General features: G+C 37.0%; 1 protein-coding gene across 1 annotated transcript; it reads right to left on the minus strand.

The window, feature by feature from the left end:
* Positions 1-5,546: 5,546 nt before the first annotated feature.
* LOC135206763 (ras-associated and pleckstrin homology domains-containing protein 1-like) lies at positions 5,547-16,712 on the minus strand. Its single transcript, XM_064238259.1, has 3 exons — positions 16,519-16,712; positions 15,881-15,939; positions 5,547-5,707 (listed from the first exon to the last, which is right to left on the minus strand). The coding sequence occupies exons 1-3, from the start codon at positions 16,710-16,712 to the stop codon at positions 5,547-5,549; spliced, it is 414 nt and encodes a 137-aa protein (XP_064094329.1).
* Between the last annotated feature and the right edge of the window lie 388 nt (positions 16,713-17,100).

The following is a 17,100-nucleotide window of genomic DNA, read 5'->3' on the forward strand; positions in this document are numbered from 1 at the left end:
AGGAGGGAGGGAGGGAGTGGTTATCGCGGTGTTTATATTTATATAAAATCAATAGCGAGTTGCAACATGACGTTCTCTGACGCGCAATAACCATAAATATCGTTCAGAACTCAATTATCGCGTAGCCTTAATTGCCACCAAGAGATTAAATTGTAATTGCCGATCAATTATGAAATACCGGCGGCCCTACATTAAATCTATCAAGTTGTAATGTTCCCGACCACCTCCATCACTGTCCAACCGCCCAATAGACTTTCGGATGGGCCATCATAAAATAATGGCCCACATTCACTAACTGGGTGTAAAGAAAGGATATGTTTTGGGGATATAACAGTATGATGCTGTAAAATGATTTCAATTTATTATCCATAAAGAGAGATCTTGATAAACAGGTGGGCAAAAAGGGAGCCTCGTTTCCAAGGATTATAATAATTGCAAGGAGAGAGAGAGAGAGAGAGAGAGAGAGAGAGAGAGAGAGAGAGAGAGAGAGAGAGAGAGCGTGTGTGTGTGCGTGTATGTGTGTGTGTATGTACCTGGTATTCCATTTTGCTTTCCTTCTTTCTATTAATTATCTGTGACACTAATCTGTTCCACTTTCTTAAATTTATATTATTTCCTAGAACAGAGCGTTTTATTTCGTGTAAGTTTTTTTTACTGACTTTTTCTATTAATTATCTGTGAAACCTGATTTTCTCCAATTTTAAAATAAATATTATTTCGTAAAACTGTTCGTTTAGTTTCATTTACGTTTTTTATTGACTTCGAATTTTAGTTATCTCCGAAAAGTCAATTTTCCTAGTTTTTAACATTTTTATTTCAGAAAACAGTTCGCTTAGTTTCATAAAGGTTGTTCTTACTGTTTTCTTCTTACAGTCATCTGTGATTAATGACTGCATTCAGTTATTTTGAAATGAACTTATTTCATTAAAGAGTGCGTTTAGTTTCATATAAGTTTTTATTTTTAATGTTTTCTCCTGACAGTTACCTGTGAAACATGACTTCGTTCAGTTTTCCAACTGTATCATACAGTCTCGACGAAGGTCACAAGTGTTATATTCACTGTGTTAATCTTGGCAGCGTTATGTTATTAGTTATGAAGAAATGTAGATTCAATCCCATGTTGTTGATAATAACCATGTTGTAGATAATAAAACATATCAAAGTATCACATTCAAACATGCTCAACAAAAAAAGCACAAGCAATCATTGGTACAAACATTTTTTTCCCAAAATCACAGATTAGAAGCACTAAGCTCGACACATTGATGACATGACAAGACAACATATTCCACAAGAGAAATCGGTGACCAGAAACACTGTCAAGTTAACTCTCAATAAGAACTTAATACTAATCATTCATACTAATGGTAACTTTTCCGTCAAATGGACAGTAAAGAAAAAGGTTTTCGCTAAATTCAAATGTGTATGAAAAGTTAAAGCATGCATTTCACTCAGTGTAATAGTCAATAATCTTAAGTTGAAAAATATTCTCTAGGGAATCTTGAGGTATTTGAAACATACATTTAAGGCATCATCTTTAACTACTTTCAATAGCAAGAATAATCCACACTGAAAGAATGAGTTTCTCTAAGACATCAGCCGGAATATTGAATACTAAGTAATGAAAAACAAGAAATCAAATTTACTGATAAATTCTTTAGGACATGAAACTATCGTGAAAAAAAATAATGAGAAATTACACCAGTGACCTGGGAGAATATCTGGTATAGTACAAACTAGTTTATTTATAACATAATATCAGTTAAAAAACTGAAAATCGAAGGAGAAAGTGGTGAAAAATACTTGTATAAAACAAAACGCCCTCTTTTACGAAATAAGGTTATTTGAAGAAACCTGAATTCAGTACTTTTCACAGATAACTGTAGGGAGAAAGCAATAAAAAACTTATATAAAACAATGTAACTAATTACTTGAGTAAGCAATAACCTGGCTAATCATCAGCATGAAGAAGAAGAAGAGGAAGAGGAAGAGGAAGAGGAAGAGGAAGAGGAAGAAGAAGAAGAGAGAGAGAGAGAGAGAGGAGAGAGAGAGAGAGAGAGAGAGAGAGAGAGAGCAAATGTTCCAAATGACCAAATTCTCCTTTTTCAAGCCGAAAAGGTTTTGGAAGCGATGACTTAGCAGAGATGGTCAGCCAGGCTCACTCAGCTGGCGAAGTAAGATGGATGGAAAGCTAACTCTCTCTCTCTCTCTCTCTCTCTCTCTAGCTGTCCTTTAGCAAGTCGAAAGCCTAACGCTTCGGAATTCTAGTCACACATTCTTTGAATACTGAATTTACCATTGTCATTCATTAAATTTATCAATGTTATTTACTGCTTATTAAATTACCTAGAAATTAAATTACCTAAAAATTAAATTACCTAGATTTGTTTTGTGAGAACTTTAAGATCTAATTACACAAGGAATTTTCTTTTTTTAACATTAAGCTATAACATTATGCCGAATAATTTTACCAAATAAGTTCACCGAACAATTAAAAATATTACAAGAAACAAACAAAAAATATATAATGTATAGGTACTGTAATTTTCGAAGGACACGCTCATCAGAGACTGGGAGGAGAGAGAGAGAGAGAGAGAGAGAGAGAGTACTGAGCAATACATACACTTAAATTGCGAGAGAGAGAGAGAGAGAGAGAGAGAGAGAGACCATTACGAACATGTCAGGCGGTATACGCATTAAAAGTTAAGCATTCATACGTCCACGAGACTGTCCCAATTCGAACGGCGCGCGCCTCTAATCCGTCGTTTGTCGCTTAAATGAGCATTATCGAAAACCAGCCCTTAAATTCGAATCGAATACATTCCACGCGGTTTTTAAGCACAACTGGAAAACTGGCCAGATAATAACAACAACGCCAGTTACCACTTGTAAAGCCATAATCCAGATATAAATGCAACTGGCCCCATTTAAAAGCCCACATCAATGTTATCTTCCCCTCCTCACCCCCCCCCTCCGCACCCAGGCTCACTCAACCCCCCACCCCCACTGCATACCCACCCAGTGGCCGGATGATACCGTGACACCTGTGAATAATTTTCATGAATTAGGTCATATTTTCGTCCTGGAAATTATCACCACATCAGGTGATTATAAACATCAGATTTTTTCCTGTAAATTATTTGGAATATGGGATGGGGAGGAGGGAAGGGGAAGGGGAGTGGGAAGGGGGAGGAATGGGGCGTTTTGCTTTTCGATCAGTCCTATTGTGGCTCAGTGTTATACTGCGGATGGCTTCACTTTTTCCGATTTAATTTGTCTATAAAATTGGACTTCGTTTTATAGGCATTGCGTTCGCCTAAATGCCTTATTATCCATTATCTTTTTTTATCTTACGTTCTTTTGTTACCTATTTAATTATCATACGATTATGAATGCAATACAATTTAACTTTGAGGTGAAATATCAATTTGTCTTTCCTTAGCAATGCCTTTCTGACCAGTGTTAGAGACCCTTGTGGATCTGATGCTTTACTTTTGGTCGTAGGCTTTGACTTTTTCTAACTTTAATCTTAATCTGTAATGACTTCTTTTCCTAGGTTTTCTTTTTATAGGTGATTAGCATCGAAAGGTTTTAATGATCAATGTAAAGCCTATTTACAATTTTACTGATTCTCCTGTTTTTTTAAAGCGATTTCTTAGGTCTTTGCAAGTTTTGTATTTTTGGAAATGCTTGAAAAGAAAATCCTATATCAAAATAATGTAAGAAAGGGTCGTTAAACTGAAAAAGGATTGAATCGAGTTGTCTGAAATAAGGATGGAAACAAGAGCAGCAGACTCCATAGAAAGACAAGACGATGGTCTGACGAAGAAATGACAAGAACATCGTCAAGATTAGCATATCCATGTGACAGACGAATGAAGCTAATGCTAAGCGAAAAAAGTGAACATAATTCTTGTAATCAAATGACAATTACAATCTTTAGCTAATTAATGGTTTGTCCCTAAATTTTAGACATTCTGTGTATGCTACTACATGGAATGTAATATTTTTTGATTAGTTTACACATTCAGAACGAAGAATCTAGTTTCAATTTCATCACTCCAAGATCCGATTGCTAAAAATATATCTTATGCATCACACACACACACACACACACACACACATATATATATTATATATGTATAAATATATATATATATATATAGATATATATATATATATATATATATATATATATATACATAATATATATATCATAATATATATATATATATATATATATATATATATATATATATATATATATATATATATATATATATATATATATAACCTAATTTACAGCAGATATACAGAACACTTATAAGCTTTCTAACTTGAATATAGTGTAGTCTATGCATGTACTGAAGTAATTCATTATCAGTCTATGTAAATATTGAAAAAAAAGAAACAAACTGATATAATCACACACACAGACAATGCATTCCACCCACTCCTTCTACATCAAATAGTGATGGCGGGGGGAGGGGCGCACCGTCACCACGACCACGAAATTAGCCAGGGACCTGATCTTCGATTTAATTAACATTTGGCCCTTGGGAAAAATCCCGGCCTTCCCCCGGTCTTCGCCTCCGTCAGCCGCCCCAAAATCTCACCTGATGGGATTCCGTTGCCTTCTGCCTCATACTGCACACACACTCACACACATCCCTCTTGGTCACCCCTTCCCTGTTCCCCTTCTCCTCCTCACAATACCCCTCCCCCACCCTATACCGCTCCCGTGCACCTCTCTCTGCACCCCCTCCACCTCCCAAACCCCTTACCCCTCCCTATACCGCCCCCGGGCGCCCCCTTCCTACACCCTCTCTGCCCCCTCCCTATACCCACCCCTACACTCCTTCCCTACACCCTCTCCCCATCCACCAAATCCCCTCTCCTAAGACTGACCTGGCCCTTCTCCCTTACCGTTTCTTCTCTCTCTCTCTCTCTCTCTCTCTCTCTCTCTCCACATCAAAATGCAAGAACGAAAGCTCGTATCTTCAAGAAACAATTTCAATTAACTGGAATCCGGTCGAAGACGGCGGAATTTCTGCATAGATAATGGCAAAATTCAGCCTCTCTCCTTCCGGCGGCGATGTTCGGGGGGTGGGGGGAGGGGGGTAGCAGGGCTTACGAACTGCCGCAGGTGGAACTTTTTAGGCCGATTCGATTTTGCTGGCGCCTCCCCCCGCGGCCGTACGCGACGCTAATTGAAAATTAAGCATTAAAGCTGTTTTTAGTTATTAAAAGCAAATGATATTATCCAACTACCCGCAATGACGACAGATGTCCCGCGTAAATTAGGCCGAGGAGCGAAGGAAGTCCATTTTGATTTCCCCCCGTTTCGGAAAAGGGGCGCCCGACGTCGACCAATTAACAGCCCGAGTTAATGAATACCGATATTGCCGCGAGTTTGGGGGCAACTTGCGCTTTACTTCGACAGTCCCGTTGCATTTTTTGTTGCAGTTCCCACCGCCCGCGCGAGTTTGGGATTGTTCAACTGTCTCTACACGACTCGACGGCGAAGGACAGAGTTTTGGCGCGCTTTAGTCCGAAGACGGGGGAGGCGAACGGTGGGGAGGGGGGACGGGCGGGAAGGATGAATGCTCGATTTTCGCGGGATATTCAACTTTCAGAGGCTGCTCGTTCTTATCCACATCTCTCGTTATTACACTGGTTGGCTCTTCGTGTGGCGTTGCCGAGCTCCCTGGAACGTTCAAACAAATACATAAAGATACATCCAGAGAATTGTAAGCTTTAGTTGCCGGACTTTTAAAAGTCGCCGATTCGGTCTTACTGGGTTCACTCATTGCCAGAAACCTTAGATGGCAGATTTTTTTTTTTTTCCCTAGATCTCAGTAGACCAAATTTTGAGAAAAGGGGACATGCAAACATGAAGCGGCAAGCATACATAATGAAATTTAGGGATAAAATTGTTTCTTGATTTAAAATCTGTGTAGGGCTTTGTATATCACAAGAAAATTCATTACATAATTAAGAAACTTCGTCAGACGGACACCACTTACAAGAAACGTCAACGCTGAGTCTTCAGTCAAGGGATATGTTACCTTCAGCATTTGAATCTGCTTATGAAAATATTCTTTTTTTTTATTTAAAAAATATGATCAAACTGGAGTGATCCCTTCAACTTGCATAGTAATACGCGGCCACTTGCACACTCACAAAAACACATATATACGGCATATATAGATACATATATGTATACATATATACATATATATACGTATATCTAGTTATAATACAAGAGTAATTATAAGCTTTTTAATTCTACCTGAATGGCAATGAACAATTTCTTGCAACAAAAACCCTTTATATATATATATATATATATATATATATATATATATATAGATATATATATATATATATATATATATATATATAATATATATATAATATATATATACATATATATGTATATGTATATATGTAAAAATATATTGTATATATATATATATATATATAATATATATATATATATATATATATATATATATATGTATATTATACATTCACATTCATAATGTTTGTTTCCATGAGGAACACAATACCCAAGTGGACCCAAGTGGTTGTTTCCGCTCTTGTCCTATTATATATAAACCGATGTCGACTTTTCTGAAGACAAATCAACTGTAATATTAAGGCCTAAGGTCAGGTCGGCGGTCAGTTCCTCAACGTCAAAATGCAAATGGAGACTTTTGGTCGATTCCATTTTTTGTCAGTTCCATTTTATTTAGTCAATTCAATTTTTTTAATTCAGTTTGTTTTTAATTCTATTAATTTTGGTCAATTCCATTATTTTTAATTCCATTTTTTTGTCAAATCCATCTTTTGTCAATTCCATTCATTTTCTGCCAATTCCATTCATTTATTTCCACTCCCATTTCTTTGTCAATTCCATTTTTAAGTCAAATCCATCATATTTAGTCAGTTCCATTATTTTTAATTCCATTTGTTTTCAATTCCATTAATTTTGGTCAATTCCATTCTTTTTTGTAAATTCCAATATTTTTAATTCAATTCTTTTGTTAAATCCATCTTTTGTCAATTCCAGTTTTTTGTCAATTCCATTAATATTTTGTCACTTCCATTATTTTTAATCCATTTTTTGTCAATTCCATTATTTTCAATTCCATTTTTTGTCAATTCCATTTTTTTGTCAATTCCATTTTTTGTCAATTCTATTATTTTCAATTCCATTTTTTGTCAATTCTATTTTTTTGTCAATTCCATGTTTTGTCAATTCCATGTTTTGTCAATTCCATTTTTTGTCAATTCCATTTTTATCTATTACATTTTTATCTACTCACTTTCCGGAGTAAGGGAAACGCGAAAGAATCAAGAATATACTAGCCATAGGCGAGGCAAAACTGGCAGGGGCGGACCAACCGAATCACACCATTCTTTGTCATTTTTATATGACCACATTAATCAAGCCCCGTCAGGGCTTAGTACCGTCAGCGCACCGCAGGTGTTACACTGTAGGCAGTACTGAAGACTTTACGGCCTCCCTTTAGCCCCTGGTTCCATTCCCGTTTTCTTTCTCCGGTCTTGCTGTCTAACTTCTCTGATTATTACCTCTTAGTACAAATGTAGTGTTTCTATGTGCCTGGCTTGACAGCCTAAATTTTATCATTCATAACAATAGTCAAGCACAATAATTTTCCTTGTGAATATAAGAAGTCGCTCTTCGCGGCTATCAATCATCCATAATTGTTACCGCATCCCATAAACTGTCCCAGATGAGAAAATAAACGATCACTTGTCAACAATACCAATAATTTATTAAGAGTTTTTACAGGGACAGCTCATTTAAAAACCGTAAATTCTGAGCTTTCACCAAATCACCGTCTCCCCTCGTGACCCCTCTGGCAAGACCTTCGTCAGGAGCAACTATTTGCGGTCCCTGATTTATTGCGTCTAAGAGGGGTCGTTCTTTCTTCGCTGGTCACCAAAGCAATGACTTGTCTTTTTTTAATCTTTTTTTCTGTAAAATAAAACTATTGTGCCTGCTTTGTCTGTCGGTCCGCACTTTTTCTGTCCGTCATCAGATCTTAAAACCTCCTGAAGCTAGAGGGGTACAAATTGGTATGTTGATCATCCACCGCCCAATCATCAAACATACCAAATTGCAGCCCTCTAGCCTCAGAAGTGTTTATTTTATTTAAGGTCAAAGTTAGCCATGATCGTGCGTCTGGCATCGCAACAACACAGGTTGCGAGTTTTATGGTCCGTGACTGAGTGTTTCATACAGCATTATACGCTGTACAGAAACTTTGGTACGCATTTTTTCTTGTTTTTTAATTGATTGGATCATTTTCCCTATGTAGAGTGACTCAAAAATAGCCAAAAGAACGGGTTTAGTTACATTATTTATTAATATCGAACGCCCCATAGAAACAAATATCGTTGAATTTCCCCAAAAGGAAAACAGCAAAATATGTTTCTAAAAAAAAATTTTGCTTTCCAGTAAGACTCGAAACAAATATCGTTAACTTTCTTCAAAAGGAAACAGCAAAATAGACTTCCAAAAGATATCTGTACTTTCCTCCCAAAAAATTTATTCATTTCCATATTTAACGGCCATTAACCATAAAATATCATATGCAACATTAGTTTACCAAAAAATCCAAGAAGGCGGGAAACCACTAAAAAAAATTTAGGTCGCATGCGATATCGTACTGCAGTGATATTGCATATTAATCGTAACTTGTAGTAGTGCCTGTATCGTTGAATTTAGCAAGAAGAACTGGGCGAAATAGCAATGTCTCTTCGATTTTCTAGGAAAAACAAGACGGCTAATTGTAACAAAAAAAATAAACTGACTGCAACGTAATAACAACAGGATTACACATAAATGTATATATATATATATATATATATATATATATATATATATATATATATATATATATATATTATATATATATATATATATATATATAATATTACTCTCCAGACGGCGGTAACCAAACATTCAAAGAGAACAGTAATTTTCTAAAATCTCTCTAAAGCGTACCCATAAAATATAAAGCTGCAATGTCACCTATTTATACATTCAAGCATGTATATAAATGAATAAGATAGCAACTAATACGTTTCCTTGGCAAGTTGATACTAAAAGTAAAGAATTATACTTCCCAGAAAAGGAGAGAGAGAGAGAGAGAGAGAGACGAGAGAGAGAGAGAGAGAGAGAGAGAGAGAGAGGCATCCTTTTAAACCCTTCACATTTTGACCATCGGTATTTCACTCCACTTTTCTCAGCTCTTCCTACCCGAGTCCTTCACAAATCCTTTCAACCTCCTCTATCTCTTTTGCCAACTTCCTCTCCGCTCCTCTCTTCTCTTCCCCTCCCCCATCTCTACCCTCCCCACCCCCTCCCCACAGCTGAGGGGACTCTTCCCCTCCTCTCCTCTCCTCCTTAGTTGGCTCCAGTGGTCAGCAAGGTAGAGGATGTAATAAAATCAGTGTAGCATTAACCGAAGAGACTGCATGAGGTGCTCCTCGTTCAGGCGGGGTTCAAGGGGCGAGGCGGAAAACGGCCTTCGGCGTCGTTCATTCGGTCGTTTGGTTTGAAACACAACACTCGGATGCTTCAACGCGAGGACTTTTTTTCTAGTAATGATTTACAACATTTGGGTTCTTGATGGAAAACTTCATCAGGGTTTTTTTTTTTTTTTTTTTTTTTTTTGCCAATGAACGAGACGTTACGCACCAAACAAGCGTCCGAAAATACATGAATTCCCAAGATAATTTTTTTTATACTTTTTTCAAATCGACATCCTAATGGCAGGCACAAACCCTAACCCCTTCCTCATTCTTTATTCCCGACCCGCCCCCTTCCCCCCAACCTGACATCTCAGATAGAAGAGGTTGAAGCAAAGGGGTTGGGGGGATGGAGGGAAGGAGTAGGAGGGCTGACGGATGAAAAGGGGGAGGGAGGTTTATGGGGTGAAATGATATGAATAAGAGGAAGATGTATTGCAAACTGTAGCAAAGCTATTGGAAGGCAAGCCAAGGAAGGCTACAGAGAGAGAGAGAGAGAGAGAGAGAGAGAGAGAGAGAGAGAGAGAATAAAACACATTATTGGATTAGATAGAGTTTTTCTAGGTTTTTATTAATTTCAAAATTTAACAGAACATTAAAAACAAGAGAAATTTGATTATGGTATGGTTCAACAAATGAGACTAAGCTGTTCGTGTGTGTTTGTGAGAGAGAGAGAGAGAGAGAGAGAGAGAGAGAGAGAGAGAGAGAGGAGAATGATCTTATTACTTTTAGAACAAGAAGCATCTCTTTATTTCTTCCTCGCTTGCTTTACGTTCTCCTCTCTCTCTCTCTCTCTCTCTCTCTCTCTCTCTCTCTCTCAACAAGTAAATACTGACAAATACAACACACACATCCGCATCAGCTACTGAATTTATAACACTTTCTAGTAAATCTTTGGAGAGAGAGAGAGAGAGAGAGAGAGAGAGAGAGAGAGAGAGAGAGAGAATGACTAGCCATATCTACATGAGAATTGTTTACAAAACCTTCCCTCCCACTTTTTCTTTCTTTAATTCTTTTTATAATATTTTCGCTCGTGTCACGAGTTCTGATTTTGGATTCGGAGCGAGTCTGCCTGTTGATGATAGAACGCCTCGGCTGAGAACGTATTTGGACGTTCACAAACAAAGTTTGGTATCGGGTTGCTTCCATTCACTTCTGTTTCCCTTTTTTTTATATTTCACTTTTCTTTAATTTCACTTTTTTCTTTCACTTTTTTTTGTTGAACTCGTTTGCACTCCTATTACAAGTTTTTTTTTCTAAATGAAATGCTTCAACAAAAATGCTTCAACTATTATGAACTCATTTTATCTATTATGAACTCCTAAAACAAGTTTTTTCGATGATGAATCAATATAGTGGGGAGGACTTGAAATTAATCACTAATTAAACTGACTATAATACCTTGTTAAAGCAAGACACACGCGACAGGTTTACTTATTACATATTTTCCTTAAAATTGAAGCTCTAAAACAACTATGTAGACGCAATACTCTAATGTCTTAGAACACATTCACTTTCTTCATTAAATCTTTTAATTGCTCTCAACGACAAATCTTGTACCTTACACCTTATGTCCCAATATCCTTCACAAATGCTGATCTTAAGCTCGTTCACGGTCCTTGGAAACCTAGTACAGTTTTACAGTTTTTCTTGTTAGTTTCAAACTTCTTACAAGTTTCATTACCAAATGTGATTCACACATCCTCTTCCTTGTCTAGACTTACGCTGCTCTTCACCAATCAATCCTTCTGTCCTCTTCAGTTTTAAATCAAAATCCTACCATACACCCATCCTAACATTACTGAGTAACCTTTCCCTCATCAAGATATACCTTGCACATCTTAGTCAGTCACCCAGTCAAGCTATCACAACCGTATCACAGCATCTCACTAGTCACGTCAACTCTTGGTGTCTTATAGTTGGCATCCTTATAGCCTCAATAATCAATTCCACAAATATTTTTACTCTTGCACCATTGAGCTCTACTTCTTCTCTATCTTCGATATTCAATATATCTCCAAAATACTCACTCCGTCTACTAGGATTGCATTCATTGGAGGTAGCATCTCTCTATTGAAATCTTTTATTGTTCAACACAATTGTTGACAAACATTTCCCATTCAATTTAATTCCATTTAAAACTACTACTCATCCTCCACTTTGTCCTCACTCACCTCGCTCTATGTTTTTATGTCTTTTTTTCCTGCACTCTTCTTGGTTATCCTGTCAATTCTTTCTTTTAATTACTCATGATTTCTTCCATCAGGTAATCGCAGGTCACTTTTTCTATTCTTTGCTAAAATTCTCATTTCCTCATCCAACCACTGAGCGTAATCTACTCTTCTTATCCTCTATCAAACTGACCCTTTAGCGCAATCATGGAATTCTATATACTCCTCACTTATTCAGTACACATGTATCTTGAACCCTTTCCCAAATTTTCTAAGCAAGCTTTATATTATTATTATTATTAGTATTGTTATTATTATTATTATTATATAATTATTATTATTATTATTATTATTATTATTGGTAAAGGAATACAAAGCAGTATTTGCAACAGCAATAACAATCTGAGTTAATAGCTTTTAGCCTCTCTCTCTCTCTCTCTCGCTCTCTCTCTGTCTTTCCCAAATGGTTTTTAACGCATTTAGAAAAAAGATTATCTCCGTCAATTATCTAACTTCAGGACGGCGAAAAACGCCAGACAATATTCCCTATCATGAACACCAACCCTTGCTTACCCTACTCCACTCCTCCACTTTAGTTATCGTGTTTCCCTTGCTTCGAGTAATTAGGCAATCAAAACACATCAATCAATGGCACATCATAACCACTTAAGTGACTGACTCTCTCTCTCTCTCTCCTTTTTTACTTTTCTTTCTTTCTGTTCCCAATTCATTAATGTGCTATTTTCGTCAGGAAGCTGAAGGCAGAGGAGGAAAACGATATATACTCGAGTTGACGTTATTAAAATATATCTAATAATGACGTGAAAATGATAACATAGTAAGTAGATGATTTTGTGTGGATTCATAAGACCAAAACCTCCTGTTAGTGTCGTCAGTGCGTCTCAGGCAGTGCATTGTAGGTTCTTTGCAGTGTCCCCTCTGCCCCCAGCTGCAACCCCTTTCATTCCTTTTGCCATGTCTCAGTTCATATTCTCTTCCTTCCATCTTCATTTCCACCCTCTTCTAACAATTGTTTCATAGTGCAACAACGAGGTTCTCCTCCCGTGACACCTTTCTAACTTTCTATTGTAAATTTCCCTTTCAGTGCTCAATGACCTCAGAGGTCCCGGCATTTGGCCTTTGGTATAAATTTTATATTCTGTTCTACTACAGGGCTCTAAAATACCCAAAGATCTTGACTCAAAATGGTCCAGTGAATATAGAGGGTTGTGCGGTTTGATTTCATGAAATTGAGGTTGACAAGACAAGCAGTGGGACGCTTTCGACTATTCAGCGCTCAAGACACTGACAAGTGGAGTTGGAGTGGTTGCATAGCAAGGTAGAGAGATCCAGAAAATAATGGAAATGAAGTACAGGGATCTAAATGTGGATAAGGGAGAAATACCCACAACTGCAGAAAAAATAGAGAGGGATCGTAGGACTGAAGAAAGGAATGGGGAATGGAGGTCAAGTAAAAAAAGGCAAGAAAGTGGGTGCAGCTAGCGATCCTGTACAGTGCACTACGCGAGGTGCACTGATGGCACTACCCCGCTACGGGAGGATAATCGTGTGTAGGATGAAAGAATAAAGGAATAGAAATTAAAAGTTAAAATAAAAGGATAAAAGGGCAGAATCTATCTATCGGGTGTCTCATCAAAAACAGATCATTCTGTTACTGATAATGAAACCTTTCAAATTTATGAGATGTATGTCCTGTTTTTATAGCATCGCAACACAATTGAATATCAGGTAATTCGAATCTTATGACGGTAAAACGAGAATTTACAGCAATCTTCTCTCTCTCTCTCTCTCTCTCTCTCTCTCTCTCAGATGGAGAGATGAATGATGATGAATCATGAGAATTATATTGTACCTCAGCATAAAATTATTCAAACTCATTTCATTAACAATAATCAATTAATAAACTCAAAAGAATAATTAATAATAAAATGAATAATAATCAATTTTATTTACTAAACAGCCACTTGGAGGTAGGATTGTATGTGTGCATGTATGTATGTATGTATGTATGTATGTATGTATGAGAGTTTCAGACAGCAAGGTGTATAGGACTTGCAAACACACAGCACTGCCAACAAGCCACAGCAGAAGACTTTTCTTCCGATTCAGGAGTCAGTCATCTAAGAAATGACAGCAGTTAATGAATGAAATAACAGTAAACGTTTACTTGAGCTTAAATATGATACGATCAAAACGGCAAAACTTTTTCGCAGTTGCAAATGTCAAAAGATTATCAAAATAAGCAGGCTTTTACAATGATACCAAATAAATAATAATGTGAACAAAATAAAAAAACAAGCGTTATAAATGAATAATAATAATAATAATAATAATAATAATAATTAATAAATAATAAAATTAATAATAATGAAAATCAATAAGAATAATAATAAACGGTATTAGGATATCTACGGTAGTGTAAATGTAGTTGTAAGTCATAGTATAGTAATTAGAAATTTACATAAAAACGAGAACTTTCGTTTTATGTCCATATTTACAACACCTATGGATTTCCTCGCCATTTTAGTGATTCTGCTATTATGACATTTTTATGAATAATAATAATAATAATAATAATAATAATAATAATAATAATAAATCAGAACACATAAGGTAATACATGCCAACAGACTAGACGTGACGTTGATTGACAAAACCAAGAAGAAAATATCACTCATCGATGTCGCAACACCATGGGGCACCAGAGTACATGAGAAGGAAAGAGAAAAAATTGTTAAGTATCAAGACCTGAAAATAAAAATAAGAAGGATATGTGATATGCCAGTGGAAATTAGACCCATCATCATAGGAACACTAGGCACGATCCCAAGATCCCTGAAAAGGAATCAGGAAAAACTAGATGTAGAAGTAGCTCAAGGACTCATGCTAAAGAGAGTGCTACTAGAAACAGCGCACATAGTAAGAAAAGTGATGAGCTCCTAAGGAGGCCGGATGCAACCTGGAACCCCACACTATGAAAACCACCCAGTCGAATACGATGACTGTGATAGAAATTTTTTTTTTTTAAATTAGCAACAACAACAACAACAACAATAATAATTGTTAATGACTTTCATGACTAAAGTATCATAGTTTATCTGTAAAATTCAAATATATACACCTATTTTGACACTGTATTTGATCATGACCTCTATAGGCGCTCTACTAGCGCGGAAAAAGCTGCTATTCGCAAAATAGAGAAGAATCTCTATAAGTGTAACGCTGCTGAAGTAGCCATTACTTTCAATAAAGTATGCTTGAGTGAGGGTCTGCTTCCCAAGTACAATAATAATAATAATAATAATAATAATAAAACATACTGAAAAGATGAGATGCTAACTAGGAGGTAAAATTCATATTTATTATTAACAGAAAAATTAACATTAATAACTTGTCAAGCAATGCTAATTTGAAGTCCATATTTCGAGTCACGTCTGGCTTCTTTTTTTTTTTTTTTTTTTTTTTTTTTTTTTTTGCTCTAATATTAAATGAAGATTCAGAAAACATTGACGCATGCAACATCATCATCGACATTTCAGAAAACGCGAAAACATCATCCGTCCGTTCCCACACGAACATCAATTAAACCGACCGAAACAATTGGCAAGAAATAACATAATAGCCCAAATTACCGTCTCTCAAGACGTCTGTAGTATTCAAGGCCAACAGAAAGGTTCCTTCCTGTTTGACAGGCAATCCTTCGAGAAGCAGACAGTTAAATAAACGACCTGACTCCGGTGACAGACACCTGTCATTTCTCCCCACCTGTCTGGTGATAACAACAGATGCCCAGTGACGGCTATCGCGAGCTCGCTAGCGCGCGTGCGCGCTCTTTCACCAGCTTGGTTTTTCCCGCCGGAACGTTATGCCGCCTTCTATAGAGACGCTCCTCTCTCTCTCTCTCTTTCTCTCTTTCTCTCTCTCTCTCTTTGACAAAGTTATTAGTAAAAACAGCTCAGTCATGAAACTTTGCCATAATTAAATAATGGTAATAATTAAATAATAGTAATATTACGGTATACTCATATATTCGCATCCGAATCTCTCTCTCTCTCTCTCTCTCTCTTTTTCTCTCCTGTCACACATCTTCATTAATTGTTTTCTCTTTCCGCGGGATTTACTTCGGAGTGTCCCTCGACGTCTGGTGCTGCCGCCGGGGTGGTCCAAGATGGCGGGTTTGCTGCGGGGTGTTGGGGTGGGGATGGGGAAGAGGGAGAGTTCCACAGGGCAAAAATAGATTACCAATTCACGCATTCCTTTTTGCTCGTCAAGTGGAGAAAGAGAGACGGATCTGAAGAACCTCAACGGGGCGGGGCAATAGTCTATCACATATTTCAAAGGAACATTTATTTATTGATTTTTTGGTAATCAATTGCAATGCTGACCAAAGTGATGTTATATTCGCAAGCAAGGTGAAGGTGATAATGATATCTTTGTCAGTCATACAATGATGATGTTAATGGTATGTCTTCTTGATCATCTGATGATGAGATAATGATAAGTGTTCTTAATAATCCGATTATAATGATGCTAGTTTAATCTTATGAGTCATAAGATGATAATGATAACGGTATCGTTCATTCTTTACTGCTACAACTACTCCTCTAAAAATGATAACAATAATAATTTGAAGATGCTGCTGCTGTCATTGTACTACTGATACATACACATCCAATGATAATGCAGATAATTATGATTATGAGAAAAATTACAATAACAACACTACTTACTCCTGTCCTGCTTAGTAACAAGTTTCTACCATTTGGGTGGTGGTGGTGGTGGTGGTGGTGGAGTGGTGGAGGGGGAAGGGGGAGTGCTGGTTGGAGAGGGCGAGCGCCTGAGTACGACAACTCTTCTCGACAGCGACGAAGACAAGACGGACACGGGAACCACCACACGTTCGATAATCGACGAATGCAAAACGAAGCAAGCAGTAAAAATGGCAGTGTGCATTTATGGTCCACCCTAAAAGCAGTCTTCCTCCTTTCAACACCCCTCCCCCCAACCCCCGCCGTCCCCTTAAGATGTCCAGGAGACGAGACGATAATGGGGAAGGGCCTTATAAGGCCGCTGGATGCCTCGAAGCGGTTCTGTGCAATGAGAGAAATGTCAGCGACTTGACTCGTAGGGGAGGTGTCGTCGAGAGAGAGAGAGAGAGACGATGGGGGGGGGGGAGAGAGAGAGAGAGAGAGAGAGAGAGCTTGAACAGGACGATTGCCATATTCTATTCTGAAACCATTCAACTGTGAAATCGGGAATAATAATAATAATAATAATAATAATAATAATAATAATAATAATAATAATAATAATAATAATAATAATAATAATAATAATAATA

The sequence above is a fragment of the Macrobrachium nipponense genome, chromosome 31 (assembly GCF_015104395.2).
Source record: "Macrobrachium nipponense isolate FS-2020 chromosome 31, ASM1510439v2, whole genome shotgun sequence".
NCBI classification, from domain to species: domain Eukaryota; kingdom Metazoa; phylum Arthropoda; class Malacostraca; order Decapoda; family Palaemonidae; genus Macrobrachium; species Macrobrachium nipponense.

Bases quoted from the DNA above. Each gene is read 5' to 3' on its own strand.
- LOC135206763 (XM_064238259.1), bottom strand. From the start codon at position 16,712: ATGCACACTGCCATTTTTACTGCTTGCTTCGTTTTGCATTCGTCGATT. The intron at 15,940-16,518 runs GTAGAAACTTGT...AACACCCCGCAG, and splicing joins CCACCACCACCACCCAAATG to CAAACCCGCCATCTTGGACC. The intron at 5,708-15,880 runs GTAAATCCCGCG...TGAACGTTCCAG, and splicing joins ACGTCGAGGGACACTCCGAA to GGAGCTCGGCAACGCCACAC.